At 39.5% G+C, this 15,316-nt stretch overlaps 1 protein-coding gene across 1 annotated transcript in view; it reads right to left on the bottom strand.

The window, feature by feature from the left end:
- Positions 1-15,316, bottom strand: part of pik3c3 (phosphatidylinositol 3-kinase, catalytic subunit type 3) — a 131,611-nt gene that overhangs the window by 100,242 nt on the left and 16,053 nt on the right. The window contains exons 2-3 of the mRNA XM_060829750.1: positions 7,895-8,083; positions 5,472-5,615 (exon numbers count right to left, since the gene is read on the bottom strand). Of these exons, the coding sequence (XP_060685733.1) occupies positions 5,472-5,615; positions 7,895-8,083 (333 nt within the window). The remainder of the gene's footprint in view (positions 1-5,471; positions 5,616-7,894; positions 8,084-15,316) is intronic.

The following is a 15,316-nucleotide window of genomic DNA, read 5'->3' as shown; positions in this document are numbered from 1 at the left end:
ACAATGTGCATGCTTTTAAATTAGTTAAAACCTTTTGAATTCAATTTGAAGAAAACTTGATTGAAGTTACAAGCAACAATAGTGTCTCCTAAAAAAAACAGGAGTTTGGTCAGAGCAGTCAAGGAAATACTGCTCCTCGAATGCTGCCTGAACTGCTGTGCTCTTCCAGCACCACTAATCCAGAATCTGGTTTCCAGCATCTGCAGTCATTGTTTTTACCAAGGAAATAAAATAGCCTCAGTGTAATGGTTTCAGTTTGTGAAACTTTCAAACCGTAACTTTTTTTTTTAGATTAGATTACTTACAGTGTGGAAACAGGCCCTTCGGCCCAACAAGTCCACACCGACCCACCGAAGCGCAACCCACCCATACCCCTACATTTACCCCTTACCTAACACTATGGGCAATTTAGCATGGCCAATTCACCTAACCCACACATCTTTGGACTGTGGGAGGAAACCGGAGCACCCGGAGGAAACCCACGCAGACACGGGGAGAACATGCAAACTCCACACAGTCAGTCGCCTGAGTCGGGAATTGAACCCGGGTCTCAGGCGCTGTGAGACAGCAGTGCTAACCACTGCCGCCCAAAGAATTTGATTAGAAATCAGCACTGGTTATTAAAAGCTGAAAAGTCTAACATCTCAGTTGTGACAGTCAAAGAAAAAGACTTCACAGAACACACAACTGAAACTGAAAAGGAGCAAGAAATTCAGTCTACAGATTTCATATAGAAGGAAAGATTCTCTGGATTTCGATTCACTGTAAAGTGATAGAGTTGGGGGAGAAGATGGGATTTTGTTTGGCTGGGCATTTGAAATTTTAAACTGTGTTCTAAACATAGATAGATGGACAGCTGGTTGTGTTTTAATTTGCTTTCTTTTGCATGATAAACTTCAGTTGATTTTAAAACCAAATCTGCAGCCTGGCCTGCTTATGTTTAATTGACGCCAAGGAGAGTTTCTGTCAGATGAAGGCACCAAGAAGGCCCACCTTCTCAGCCTTAGTGGAGGCTTGGTGACCTTCAGGTCAACTCTACCTCCTCTCTAATGAGAGCCAATGGCCCTCTGGGACTGTAGTGCTGTTCACTATTCACAGTGGAAAAGAAAATCTACTGGCACTACAACAACTGGTGGCCAACTAACTTATATGAATTTAATTGATTCATCACTTGTGCAAACTTGTGTATATAGCCTAGAATCTAATTTGTGTAAATACCTTCTCTAACTGAATTCATTTAAAAAAGGTTGATGTACTTATATTGCTAGATAATATCAGAACACATGTACTGGCCCAAAACCATCTCTCCAGCTTGGAGGCCTTTCAGCATCTCATATCTCCACTTTTAATAAACATATCACCACTCAAGTTTACTTATCATTATTCCTGAATGTACCTAATATTTCTCAAAAATGAATTGCACCCACCACAATTCCACATCCACCGGACCATCCCCAGTCCAGATCAACACACAAAATAGTCCATCCAAGTATCTCAAAGAACAAAGTGAGTTCTCAGTATTGATCCCAAGTGCTAACAAGGCCGACATCCCAGAAATAAAAATCTTTTATTTTTCCATCCAATAATTACAAAAGACCTCATTTTCAAAATATTTCATGAGCCTCGAAGCATCATTAAAAAAAATTATAATACATGTATCAAATTCTTCGAAATAAAATAATTCACTCTTGTTCAACAAGGTTACATATAAGTGGCTTGGTTAGCAAGGTTAGATCACATGGAATCCAAGGAGAGCTAGCCACTTGGATACAAAACTGGCTTGACATTAGGAGACAGAGGGTGGTGGTAGAGAGTTGCTTTTTGAACTAGAGGATTGCAACCAGCGGTGTGCTGCAAGGGTCAGTACTGGGTCCACTAACTTCTGTCAACACGAGTAATGTATAAAAATATAGGAGAAATGGTTAATAAGTTTGTAGATGACACCAAAATTGATGGTATAGTTGAAAGTGAAGAAGGTTATCCCAGATATCAACAGGACCTTGATACGATGGATTGATGGGCCAAGGACTGTTAGATAGAATTTATTTTACATAAATGTGAGGTGTTGCATTTTGACAAAGCTAATCATGGCAGGACTTACACAATTAATAGTAAAGTCTTGAAAAGAGTTGCCAAACAAAGAGTCCTTAGGAGTCAGTTCCTTGAAGGTGGAGTCATACATAGATAGGGTAGAGAAGGCAGCTTTTGTTACACTTGCCTTTATTGATCAGTGAATTGAAAGTAGTAGTTGGGAAGTGATGCAGCAGCTGTACAGGACATTAGTTAGGCCACTTTTGGAATATTGTATCTAATTCTGGTCTCCCTATTATAGCAAGATTGTTGTGAAATTTGAAAGGGTTCAGAAGAAATTACAAGATGTTGCCAGGGTTTGGCAAGTTTGAGCTAGAGAGAGAGAGGCTGAATTGGCTGGAGCTGTTTTCCCTGGCGCATCAGAAGCTGAGGGGTCACCTTATAGACAATTATAAAATCATCAGAAGCATGGATAGGATAAATAGCCAAGGTCTTTTCCGCAGAATAGGGGAGTCCAAAACTAGAGGGCGTAGGTTTAAGGTGAGAGGGAAAAGATTTAAAAAGGGACCTAAGGGGTAACTTTTTCACACAGAGGGTGATGTGTGTATAGAATGAGCTGCCAGAAAAAGTGGTGGAGGCTGGTACAATTAAACCATTTAAAATACATTCGGATGGATACATGAATAGGATAGGTTTAGAGGGATATGGGCCAATTGCTGGCAAGTGGTACTAGATTAATTTAGGAAACCTGGTCAGCATGGGCAAGTTGAACCTAAGGGTCCGTTTCCATGCTGTACAATTCTATAACTCTATTGTTCTTTGTAAGTGCATTTGGACTGTCAACATTCAGCTGACACCTCTCCATGCATTTACTAACTTGATCCCATTTTATTCAAGATGAGATAAATCATTTCTTCATCAAGGTTTTAACATCATCTAATAATATTCTCATTTGTAGGCAGTATTAAAGTCGATCTTAACTCATTTTGAGTGGAAGAAAACAAGTTTAGAAAACAACAATCTGATCCATATATTTATTGGAGAACTGAAGAGATCAATAGTCAATGTAAAGGCAAACAAAAGTGCATGTTTCATTCACTGTTGAAGGTGCAAAAATCACTACCAAACTCTCAAACACATTAATGCTCCAGAAAACAATCAATCAATGGAATCCTCAACTGAACAGTTAAAATGCAACGAGGTCTGAACTATATATAAATTATATATCAACATATGTAAACAGAGATAAATTTAGACAGAGGCACTGGAGGTCACTCACATGACAATTCACATGATATTGAGTCACGTCTTTGCTTTAGATGGCAGAGTTCCTTCTCAAAAGTGTTCTCTGTATAGCAAACTGCTTCCTCGTCAAATCTGCGTTTTGAGAGATCTTGCTGCACATAGTTTCCTTACAGCCAACCAAGTGTCCAAATTTTGTTTATAAGTATCATGTACAATTAATTCCACTGTTGCCAACTTTTACAATGAATCTATTTACAATTCTGAATACTGACGAATGCCTCGTTAATTCTAAAGCTTTGATTACCACATTTAACAAAATAAAAAGCATCTGAAGCTTTTTACTCTACTGAGGGAGGCATGGTGGCTTAGCACTGCTGTCTCACAGTGCCAGGAACATGGGTTCAATTTCAGCCTCAGGTGACTGTCTGTGTGGAGTTTGCACATTCTCCCCGTGTCTGTGTGGGTTTCCTCCAGGTGCTCCAGTTTCCTTCCACAATCCAAAGATGTGCAGGTTAGGTGAATTGGCCATGCTAAGTTGCCCTGGAGTGTTCAGGAATGTGTAGGTTAGGTGCATTAGTCAGGGGTAAAAAGTAGAGTAGTAGGGTAGGGGAATGGGTCTGGATGGGTTACTCTTCAGAGAGTTAGTGTGAACTTGTTGTGTCTGTTTTGATACTGTAGGGATTCTAATCATATGTTTTGTAGCTGAAATTTTATACATGTCATAAAAATCTCACCTAATATTGCAGTGAGTCATTGAGCTAGAGATATTTTAAAAAATTTATTCATTAAAATGGGCCAGCATTTATTGCATGTCCCTAGTTGCCCTTGAGAAGGTGGTGGTGAGCTGCCTTATTGAACTGCAGTTCACCTGCTGAAGGTTAACCCTCAATGCCATTATGGTGGAAATTCCAGGAGTTTGACCCAGTGACAGTGAAGGAACGGCAATATATTTCCAAGTCAGGATGGTGAGTGACTTGGAAGGGAATTTGAAGGTGATGGTGTTCCCACGTATCTGCTGTCCTTGTGCTTCTAGGGATTGAATGCTTGTTTATGATGCCAATCAAGCAGGCTGCTTTGTCCTGGATGGTGTTAACCTTCTTGAGTGTAGTTGGGTTGCACCCATCCAGGCAAGTGGGGAATATTCAATCACATTCTGGACTTGTACCTTGTAGATGGTGAACAGACTGAGGAGTCAGGAGGTGAGCAATTCACCGCAATAATCCTAGCTTCTGACCTGCTGTAGTAGCCAATGTTTATGTGGTGAGTCCAGTTGTGTTTCTGATCAATGATAAATCCCAGGATGTTGATGGTGAGGGATTCATTAACACCATGGATGTCAAAGGGTGGTGGTTAGATTGTCTCTTATTGGTGATGGTCATAGCTTAGCATTTGTGTTGCATAAATGTTACTTGCCACTTGTCAGCCCAAGCCTAGATATTGTCCAAATCTTGTTGCATTTGAACATGGACTGCAACTGCTTGTGAATGATGCTGAACATTTATGGAAGCATCAGCGAAATCCTCATTTCTGACCTTATGATGGAGGGAACGTCATTAATGAAGCAGCTGAAGTTGGTTGAGCCTAGGACACTACCCTGAGAGTTGTCCTGGAACTGAGATGACTGACCTCCACTAACCATGACCATTTTCCTAAGTATCAGGTATTACTCTAACCAGTGGAGAGTATGTCTCTTGATGCCAATTGATTCTAGTTTTGTTAGGACGCCCTGATGCCACACTCAGTAAAAAGCAGCCTTGATATCAAGTGCTCTCACTCTCACTTCACCTCTAGAATTCATTTTGAACCAAAGCTGTAATAAGGTCAGGAGATGACTGGGCATCACTGAGCAGGTTGTTGCTGAGCAGATGCTGGTAGATAGTACTGTTAATCACACCTCCCATCACTTTACTGATGATCGATAAGTAGACTGAAGGGGTGATAATTGGCTGGATTGGATTTGTCCTGCTTTTTATCTACAGGACATACCTGGGCAATTTTCAACATTGTCAGGTAGATGCTAGTGATGTAACTGGACTGGAACAGTTTGGCTAGGGGAGCAGCAAGTTCTGAAGCACAAATCTTCAGGGCTATTGCAAGAATATTGTCAGGGCCTGTGCACTACTCAGTGCCTCCAACCGTTTCAGCCTATGCTTAAAATAAATGTTAAAGTCACATGAGCGGACAGTTCATCTTACCCATATTTTCCAAAAAGACTAACAGTAGTTCCTCCAATCGGGACAGCTTTTCCAGGTCCATAAACATCCCAGATTGTGAGAGCGACTTGAGCATTCCGTGGTAAATCTGGATATTTCACAGGTAATTTTAACCATTCATTCCAGCTGCAAAATACCATGGAAGTTTATTTAACCTAAAGATACTAAATCTTATAAATAAGTTTTGTATATTTTGACCAATAACTGTCCAGTCCTTTTCATTTTATCTGTTTAACAATTTATCTGTTTCCACTATTAAATTTAGTTTCTTTTTGAAAAATTATGCTTAAATATTATGTAAAAACTGAAAATAAATGAAAACAGAAAGAAGGCAAGAGATTAAAAAAAAATTGGATCAGAGCCTTGAGCCACTAACATTACTGTTTAAAAGTTTGTTATGGTTATTTATTTCTATCATTTTATTAAAGAGGTGATAATTAATACCATGAAATGCTGGAACATTTCAGCTGCAACACTCAATTTTAAAAACTGTATAACAGCAAAAAGAAATTCACATCATTTAATGACAGATTAATTCCTTAGTAATTGTATTGTCATGAAACCAATCACACAGTGATTTTTCTGCTTTTTTTAATTCATTCACAGGATGAGGGAGTCACTTGCCAGGCCTGCATTTATTGCTCAGAGGACAGTTGAGAGTCAACTTAACTGCTGTGGGTCTGGTGTCACATGAACACCAGGCCAGGTGAGGCTGGCAGATTTCCCTCCATAAAAGGACATTAGTGAAACAGATGAGTTTTTCCTAACAATCAACAATGAATTCATGGTTATCATTAGACTCTTAATTTGAGATATTTTACTGAATTCAAGTCCCACCATCTGACATGGTGGCATTTGAACCTGGCACCCTAAAACATTACCTGGAGCTCTGCATTAACAGGTAAATGATAATACCACTAAGCCGTCACCTCCCATGTAAATGTAGCGAAAAACCAGATCACAAGATTTAACATTCATGATAATATGATTTCAATGAACATCATGGAAAAATTCCCAAAAGGATAAAAACTGAATATCTGAAATAAAACCACAAAAATGTTGCCAACATTCAGCAAGACAACCACAACCTTGAGCTCCAAACATTTCCTCAAAACTAGAAAAGGGGAGGGAGAGAGTCTTCGATAGTAAAAGTTCTGAAAATAATTGACTAAAGAAAAAGAAATGCAGAAGCATAATGCATACGGCAAGTATTAATATAAATCACGGCCGAAAATGGGGAGACAGTGGCATAATGGTAATGTCACTAAGTGAGTAATCCAGAGCCCTAGGTTAATGATCTGGATGCATGGGTTCAAACCAAACCATGCCAGATGGTCACTTTTGAATTGCTTGCAACCTGGAATTATATATAATCTAATGGCAACATGTTATCATTGATGTAAAAATTCATCTGGTTAACTAATGTCATTTAAGGAGGAAATCTGTCACCCTTATCTGGTCTGACTTATATGTGACTCCTCCAGTTCCATGTCACTGCAGTAGACTTTTAATTACCTGTTGTGTTGGCCAAACAAATCACTCAGTTGCATCAAGATATCATAAAAGGAAATTAAACAGAATTGACAGCCACATGGCACACAGTGCAAACTTGCATGAACTAAAACTTATTTGACAGAGAGGAGAATAACAATTGTTTTCAAATGCAATTTATTTGGAACCATGCAAAACGATTAACATGACGATTAATCTCTGGCTATTCTAAGCAATGTAATCGATAGCTTTCTTCTTGAAATGCTAATTTTATTAACATGTTGTCAAAGTGCAATTCATTTGCTACTCCATTTCCTTTCTGTCCCTCTACCAAATACACTGATCAGAAATAACTTATGTTTTCAAACTGTATTTGCACTCTGAAATGGCTGAAGTTATTTCAATTGCTCCCAACCCATTACTTGACCATTATTTTCCAGGTCTGCCTCCAGTGGTGGAACCACATTAACTAACTAATCCATTAAATTAAAATATGGAATTTTATTTTAAAAACAAACATAGTTTTGGAGTTTTGTTCAGCCAATTTCTTACTTTCATTTTGCTAACCAAAAGTACTTTCTTCTAGATTCTGTCTGTACTTGTTAAAAACTAACAGGTTCTAAAACTGAAGAAAGTAATTTGAATCCCCCTCTATAATGCATAATTATTTGAAAAGATAAAATTGTTTCCAACTCACTGAGCTATTTTAGTCAGGATTCTGCAATTTATCTTTTAAGCAAACAGCAAAATGTTGAGTTAAACATGAAGATTAAGGGTTAAAATTATAATGAAAGTTAAAAAGTTGGCATTCATTTTATATGAAATATTCTAGAAGCTGATAAAGACTTTGTTAAGAAAACCAAGAAAAAATATCCAACCCACCATCACAAATCTCAACAGCAAGATATACTTACTTCCATCTTGTGCTGAAAGCTTTATAAGAAGTCTGAACAGGAAGAGCCAAAGGTTTTCCTTCTGCAAATACTTGGCCTGTCACATAGAGATCAGAACAAGTTTCCTGATACAAGCCTGAAAATTTAAGCAATGGATCTTCCAGAAGAGCTGTATAGCTTTTTTGCCCCCGTTTGCCTTCCAAGCTTCCACTGCATTAAGAGAAAGACACAAGAGATAATATCGGAAAATATCAGCACATTATGCGGCATTCACAAAGAAAGGTTAGCAATCCAAAAATTGTGCTTTATTATCTAAGTAAAAATATTTCAGTTGCTTATATATTCTACTTCTCATGTACAATTACTAAAATCTTCATTGTTCAGAATACCAATAATTCTTTCAAAAAGCTTTAAGTGATGCACAACATAGTCACACATTCTATACATTAATGAAAGAACATTGACTACAACCAAGTACCGTGTCAGCAATTTAAAGCAATAAAACTACTTTATAACAAGAAGTCCCTTTTAACCTCTACTAATGTACATGAAGTCCTATTGAAACTAAAGTGCACATTTTCCTGCGGGGCTAACTCCAAGTAGTTCTTCATCAGTTTCAAACTCCAAATAGTCACCAATGAATGGAAAATAATGACATTTTGAACCTTAATAGTTTAGTTAAAACACTGTTTATATTGTCAGTCCAGAGTTGAATAGCTCAACTTGCAAACTCGGACCTTGTTCGAGCAAAGCAAAACACTAAATTATAATGAATGTTTGCATTAGGAAATGTGAAGTTCAAATATTTCTGAAACCCACTCTTCACTAGTATTGTTCATACTAATGAGAAGCCCAAATAATGAGACTACTGCTACTGGATGATCTCCTACTGCTTGATAAAATTCAGTCTACACTCTGGTCAGTGTCATTAAACTGAAATTATACTGCCATTGGGATGTCAAAGTGGCACATCAGCCACAGTCTCTATGTCAGTACTTTGATTTGTACTATTGAATTCCTCTCAGAAATTAAAAGTTCACTTTATGAAGTGAAGCATAGGGGCTTACAAATAAGGATATTTTGATCCACATCGCCTAAAACAGGCACAATCATTTACACATTGTGTAGTGCCTGAAACTATTATCAATACAATGTGAATCTGTAGTAACTCAGGCTGCAGAAAACAAATGCAATACAAAATTCATGATTAATCAATTGTTATTTTTTTTAAAAAAAAACATGATCTATTGTAAAGCAATTAGCAGATCATTGTTTCAAAGAAAAATACAGAAAACAATCAGTAATGTGATCATTGCACATGAATGGTATTGCAAAGCAAAGGACTGTCATAATGCAACTAAGCAGGTTAATTATTAAACTAAGTATTTCAGACACATTACAGCAAGTAGAAACTGTGGGTTACTAGACCAGTTCAGTTTCTGGTCAATAGTCATGGACAGCAGGTTGGAGGCTAGGAATCCTACAGCAAGTAACTCATCTCCTAACTCTCCAAAGCCTGTCCACCATCTACAAGGCATAAGCCCAGGAGTGCATTGGAATACTCCCTACTTGTCTGGATGAATTCAACTCCAACAACACTCAAAAACCTGAAATCCAGGACAAAGCAGTTTGCTTAACTAGCACCTCACGTACAAATGTTCATTCCATCCACCACTGATATTTGGTAGCAGTCATGTATTTCATCTATAAGGTGCATTCTAAGAACTCACCAAGACAACTCACCTGGAAAATGGGAAGCCTTCAGAAATGAGATAACAAGAATCCAGAGAAAGTATGTTCCTGTCAGGGTGAAGGGGAAGGCTGGTAGGTATAGGGAACGCTGGATAACTAAAGAAATTGAGGGTTTGGTGAAGAAAAAGAAGGAAGCATATGTCAGGTATAGACAGGATAGATCAGGTGAATCCTTAGAAGAGTATAAAGAAAGTAGGATTATACTTAAGAGGGAAATCAGGAGGGCAAAGCGGGAACATGAAGTAGCTTTAGCAAATATAATTAAGGAGAATCCAAATGGTTTTTACAAATACATTAAGGACAAAAGGATAACTAGGGAGAGAATAGTGGACCCTCAAAGATCAGCAAGGACACCTTTGTGTGGAGCCACAAAAAAATGGGGAAGATACTAAATGAATATTTTGCATCAGTATTTACTGTGGAAAAGGATGTGGAAGATAGAGACTATAGGGAAATAGATGGTGACATCTTGCAAAATGTCCAGATTACAGAGGATGAAGTGCTGGATGTCTTGAAACGGTTAAAGATGGATAAATCCCCAGGACCTGATCAGGTGTACCCGAGAACTCTGTGGGAAGCTAGAGAAGTGATTGCCGGGCCTTGTGCTGCGATATTTGTATCATCGATAGTCACAGGTGAGGTGCTGGAAGATTGAAGGTTGGCAAACGTGGTGCCACTGTTTAAGAAGGGGGGTAAATACAAGCCAGGGAACTATAGACCAGTGAGCCTGACCTCGGTGGTGGGCACGTTGTTGGAGGGAATCCTGAGGGACAGGATGTACATGAATTTGGAAAGGCAAGGACTGATTCGGGATAGTCAACATGGCTTTGTGCGTGGGAAATCGTGTCTCACAAACTTGATTGAGTTTTTTGAAGTAACAAAGAAGATTGATGAGGACAGAGCAGTAGATGTCATCTATATGGACTTCAGTAAGGCATTCGACAAGGTTCCCCATGAGAGACTGATTAGCAAAGTTAGATCTCATGGAATACAGGGAGAACTAGCCATTTGGATACAGAACTGGCTCAAAGGTAGAAGACAGAGGGTGGTGGTGGAGGGTTGTTTTTCAGATTGGAAGCCTGTGACCAGTGGAGTGCCACAAGGATTGGTGCTGGGCCCTCTACTTTTTGTCATTTACATAAATGATTTGGATGCGAGCATAAGAGGTACAGTTAATAAGTTTGCAGATGACACCAAAATTGGAGTGTAGTGGACAGCGAAGAAGATTACCTCAGATTACAACAGGATTTGGACCAGATGGGCCAATGGGTGAGAAATGGCAGATGGAGTTTAATTCAAATAAATGTGAGGTGCTGCATTTTGGGAAAGCAAATCTTAGCAGTACTTATACACTGAATGTTAAGGTCTTAGGGAGTGTTGCTGAACAAAGGGACCTTGGGGTGCAGGTTCATAGCCCCTTGAAAGTGGAGTTACAGGTGGATAGGATAGTGAAGGCGGCATTTGGTATGCTTTCTTTATTGATCCGAGTATTGAGTACAAGAGTTGGGAGGTCATGTTGTGGCTGTACAGGACATTGGTTAGGCCACTGTTGGAATATTGCGTGCAATTCTGTTCTCCTTCCTATCTGAAAGATGTTGGAAAACTTGAAAAGGTTCAGAAAAGATTTACAAGGATGTTGCCAGGGTTGGAGGATCTGAGCTACAGGGAGAGGCTGAACAGGCTGGGGCTGTTTTCCCTGGAGTGTCAGAGGCTGAGGGGTGACCTTATAGAGGTTTACAAAATAATGAGGGGCATGGATAGGATAAATAGACAAAGTCTTTTCCCTGGGATCGGGGAGTCCAGAACTAGAGGGCATAGGTTTAGGGTGAGAGGGGAAAGATATAAAAGAGACCTAAGGGGCAACGTTTTCATGCAGAGGGTGGTACGTGTATGGAATGAGCTGCCAGAGGATGTGGTGGAGGCTGGTACAATTGTAACATTTAAGAGGCATTTGGATGGGTTTACGAATAGGAAGGGTTTGGAGGGATATGGGCTGGGTGCTGGCAGGTGGGACCAGATTGGGTTGGGATATCTGGTCGGCATGGACGGGTTGGACCGAAGGGTCTGTTTCTATGCTGTACACCTCTATGGCTCAATACTTCCAGCATTGTCCAAACCTGAAACCTCTTCAGCCTGGAAGGACAAGTACAGCAAAATATGGGAATATCACCACTTACAAATTCTCCTCCAAACCACATACTATCCTGACTTGGAACTATAATTACCAATCCTTCACAGTGCCAGCATCAAAATCCTGTAATTTCCTCGTTAACAGTTCTGTGCATGTCACTACACCATTGGACCTCAATGGCCCAAGAATGGTTCGATCTTCTTAACGGGAATTCAGGATGGGTAATGAACACTGCCCCAGTTACAATGAGGTGAATGTCAGCAAGGCCAAAACCAACTAGTCCAGTCCTGTGCTGTATTATCCTACCTGCCATTCATCAACATGTTTTCATGCCCCATCAGTTGAGAAAAATAAAGAGTGAGACTGACCTTTCCATTCACAAAGACTTGCAAACCAAACACAAAACTCTTAAAATTTTGCTGGCCATCTTGGGAAAATCCAGCAAAAATACTTCCAGCTGGCGTCAGCCCTCTCTTCGGATGGACAGCATATGACTAACTGAACTGCCAAGGCCCTCGGCTTAAATTTTTATACCAAGGTTGGCAGATAGCCACCCACATTACAAGTAAAGGTAAAGTCGCTATAGTTCTACTGCAGCATAGGGCTGCTCTCTCATTAGGAAGAGCGAGAGGGAGATAGACAGACACTTGGCATTTGTTTAACCAGAGAGTTTCCAGGCCTCAGGTAAAGGGACAGGTTGAGGAGAGTTCTTCATGGTCACCTCAGACAGTGCTGAAACTGAACCTCCACTGTTCAGTTATGCTCCCATTTTCAAATCTGTCTTTAGATTACAATTTAGGACATGAAATCTCTTTCCATCAAAATAAACACAATTCAAAAGTTCCGTTTACCAAATCGACACCCAAACTCTGTAGAGAAGAACTTAACCTTCAATGTTAGGGAGCTGAGTTGAGAGAAAGGACAGATCAGAGCTTGGCTTTTCAGGGAGGAAAGTGGGTAACCTTCTCAAAAGTGGTAAAGAGTGGTAAATAAATGAAAACATGGGAATACAATGAAAGGCACAATGTCAAATTAATGAAAGACAAAATATGATAAATACTGTAAAAGACTACATCCTGTTATGTTAGTGCTTTTAAAAATTGTGGACTGAAATATGAAAGAACTGTTTTAAAACTAAAAACTCCTGCATATTTTGTAAAGGCAAGAAAGTAACTGGATACTCATACCAAGCATTGTTATATAGCTGTTTGAACAAGCAGGAATTGAAGATTAGGTCACAGGCCAGCTGGAGCCAAGGGGTTATATCCACATAGAACTTTGATTGGATACAGAAGTTGCCTCATCTATGGATTAATGACCAGTTATCAATGACAAAGACCTTTTGCCAGCAAACAACTGCGTGATCAGTTCCTACATAACTATGTAGGAACTGATGTCAAATCTTTCCCAGATCAGGAAATGCTTCAAGAGATCATAAAATGTAGAATAAATAGGTCATTCAGCCCATCGATGCCATTCAATGAGATCATGGCTCATCTGATAATTCTCAACTCAATTCCCATACTGATTTAAAAATCTCTCCATCTCAGCCTTGAAAATATTTAACAACCCAGCCTCAACAGCTCTCTAGAATAAAGGATTTCAGATTTACTACTCTCAGGGAAAAAAAAATCCTCATCTGTCTTAAAATGGGTGAACTCTAATTATTAGATTATGCAGTCACCTCCAAGACTCTCCAACAAGGGAAAACAACCTTTCCACATCTTTTCTGTCAAGTTTCCAAAGAATCTTGTACATTATAACAAAGTCATCTCTCAATCTACTAAATGCCAATGAGTACAAAACAAACCTTCTCAACTTCTCTTATAAGATAGTCCTTCCATACTTAGGATCAATCTAGAGGGCGTTCATTGGAATTGCTCCAATGTTCGTATATCCTTTCTTAGATAAAGGGGTCCAAAACTGTTTATAGTATTCTAGCTGTGGTCTGACCAGCATTTTGCAAAGTTTTAGCAAAGCCTCCCTATTTTTATACCTGATTCCCTTTGAAATAAAGGCCAACATTTGACACAGTGGTTAGCACTGCTGCCTCACAGCACTAGAGACCCGGGTTCAATTCCTGCCTCAGGCGACTGTCTGTGTGGAGTTTGCACATTCTCCCTGTGACTGTGTGTGTTTCCTCCGGGTGCTGTGGTTTCCTCCCACACTCCAAAAATGTGCAGGTTAGGTGAATTGGCTGTGCTGAATTGCCCATAGTGTTAGGGGCAAGGGTAAATGTAGGGGAATGGGTCTGGGTGGATTGTGCTTCGGCAAGTTGGTGTGGACTTGATGGGCCGAAAGGCCTGTTTCCACACTGTAAGCAATCTAATCTAATCTAATTCTATTTGCCTGTCTTATTAGCTGCTGAACTTGCATACTATCATTTTATGATTTATGCATGAAGACTGCTAAATCCTTGTGACACAAATATTTGCAGTCTTTTTCTATTTAAGTAATATTCACCTCCTCTATTCTTCCTACTAAACTGCATAACCTCACATTTTCTCACTTTACATGCCATCCACCAAGTTTTTGCCCACTCACTTCATCTGACTATATTCCTCTGCAGACTCTTAACAGCCTCAACGCGTGCGTACCCACCTATTGGTGACATCCGCAAACCTGGCTATAGTGCATTCACATTCCTCATCCAAAACAATAATATATATTCTAAGTACTGATCCCTGTGGCATAGGTTGCCATTTTGAAAATGTCCCCCACATAACAACTCTCTCCTCTATTAGTGTGCCAATCCTCTATGCCAACATACTACATTCATGGGCTCCTATCTTATTATGTGGACTACCATGTGGTACCTTATCAAATGTTTTTGAAAATCTAAATCTATTACAGCACTTTTTCCCATTTATCTATCCTGCTTGTTACCTCCTCAAAAAACTCTAATAGTTTTGTTTGACGTGATTTCTCCTTTGTTCTCTGTAGTCAAAAGGCACTTTAAACCTTAAAAAAACTTTTGTTAAGCAGTTGCTGTAAGTTGTCACTTTCACTTGATAAGTCCGAGATCTTTGCATGTGAACTAGCTATCCTGTGCCTCTTGCAAACTGGTGGAAGCATTTACAAAAAGAAAGCCAAAAATAAATCTTCCAATCAATCAGTCAGAAGGAACTCAACAAATCTTGAGAATTAAAACTGTTTTTCCAGTTTTCCATCCATGTTTTAGTTCCTGTTTATGTCTGGCTGTCTGTCCATGTATGTGTGTAAATTAGGGTTTATAAAGGGATTAGAGTTTTAATTAATAGTATGACATGCTGAATGGGAGATGGCACGGAGCAGGGTGACACTAGGCACACGGATACATAAAATGGCTGCAGAGCCATCAGTTGGCCACTTGACTCAGAAGATGACCACCGGACCATGATATGGAGAGAGACAGCAGAGCAAATACAGACACGGCCAGGGGCTACCGGAATGCCAGCACAATGCATTCACAACCTAGTTGATTAGTTTAAGGCGGGTGGGGGAAAAGAGTACACATGGGTCCATATACTGCTCGCCGAAGTGTCTGGTCCAGTCAACACCTTTGATAGAAATGCTAACAG

The sequence above is a fragment of the Hemiscyllium ocellatum genome, chromosome 1 (genome assembly GCF_020745735.1).
Source record: "Hemiscyllium ocellatum isolate sHemOce1 chromosome 1, sHemOce1.pat.X.cur, whole genome shotgun sequence".
Lineage (NCBI taxonomy): Eukaryota > Metazoa > Chordata > Chondrichthyes > Orectolobiformes > Hemiscylliidae > Hemiscyllium > Hemiscyllium ocellatum.
This window is presented reverse-complemented; position numbering and strand designations above follow the sequence as displayed.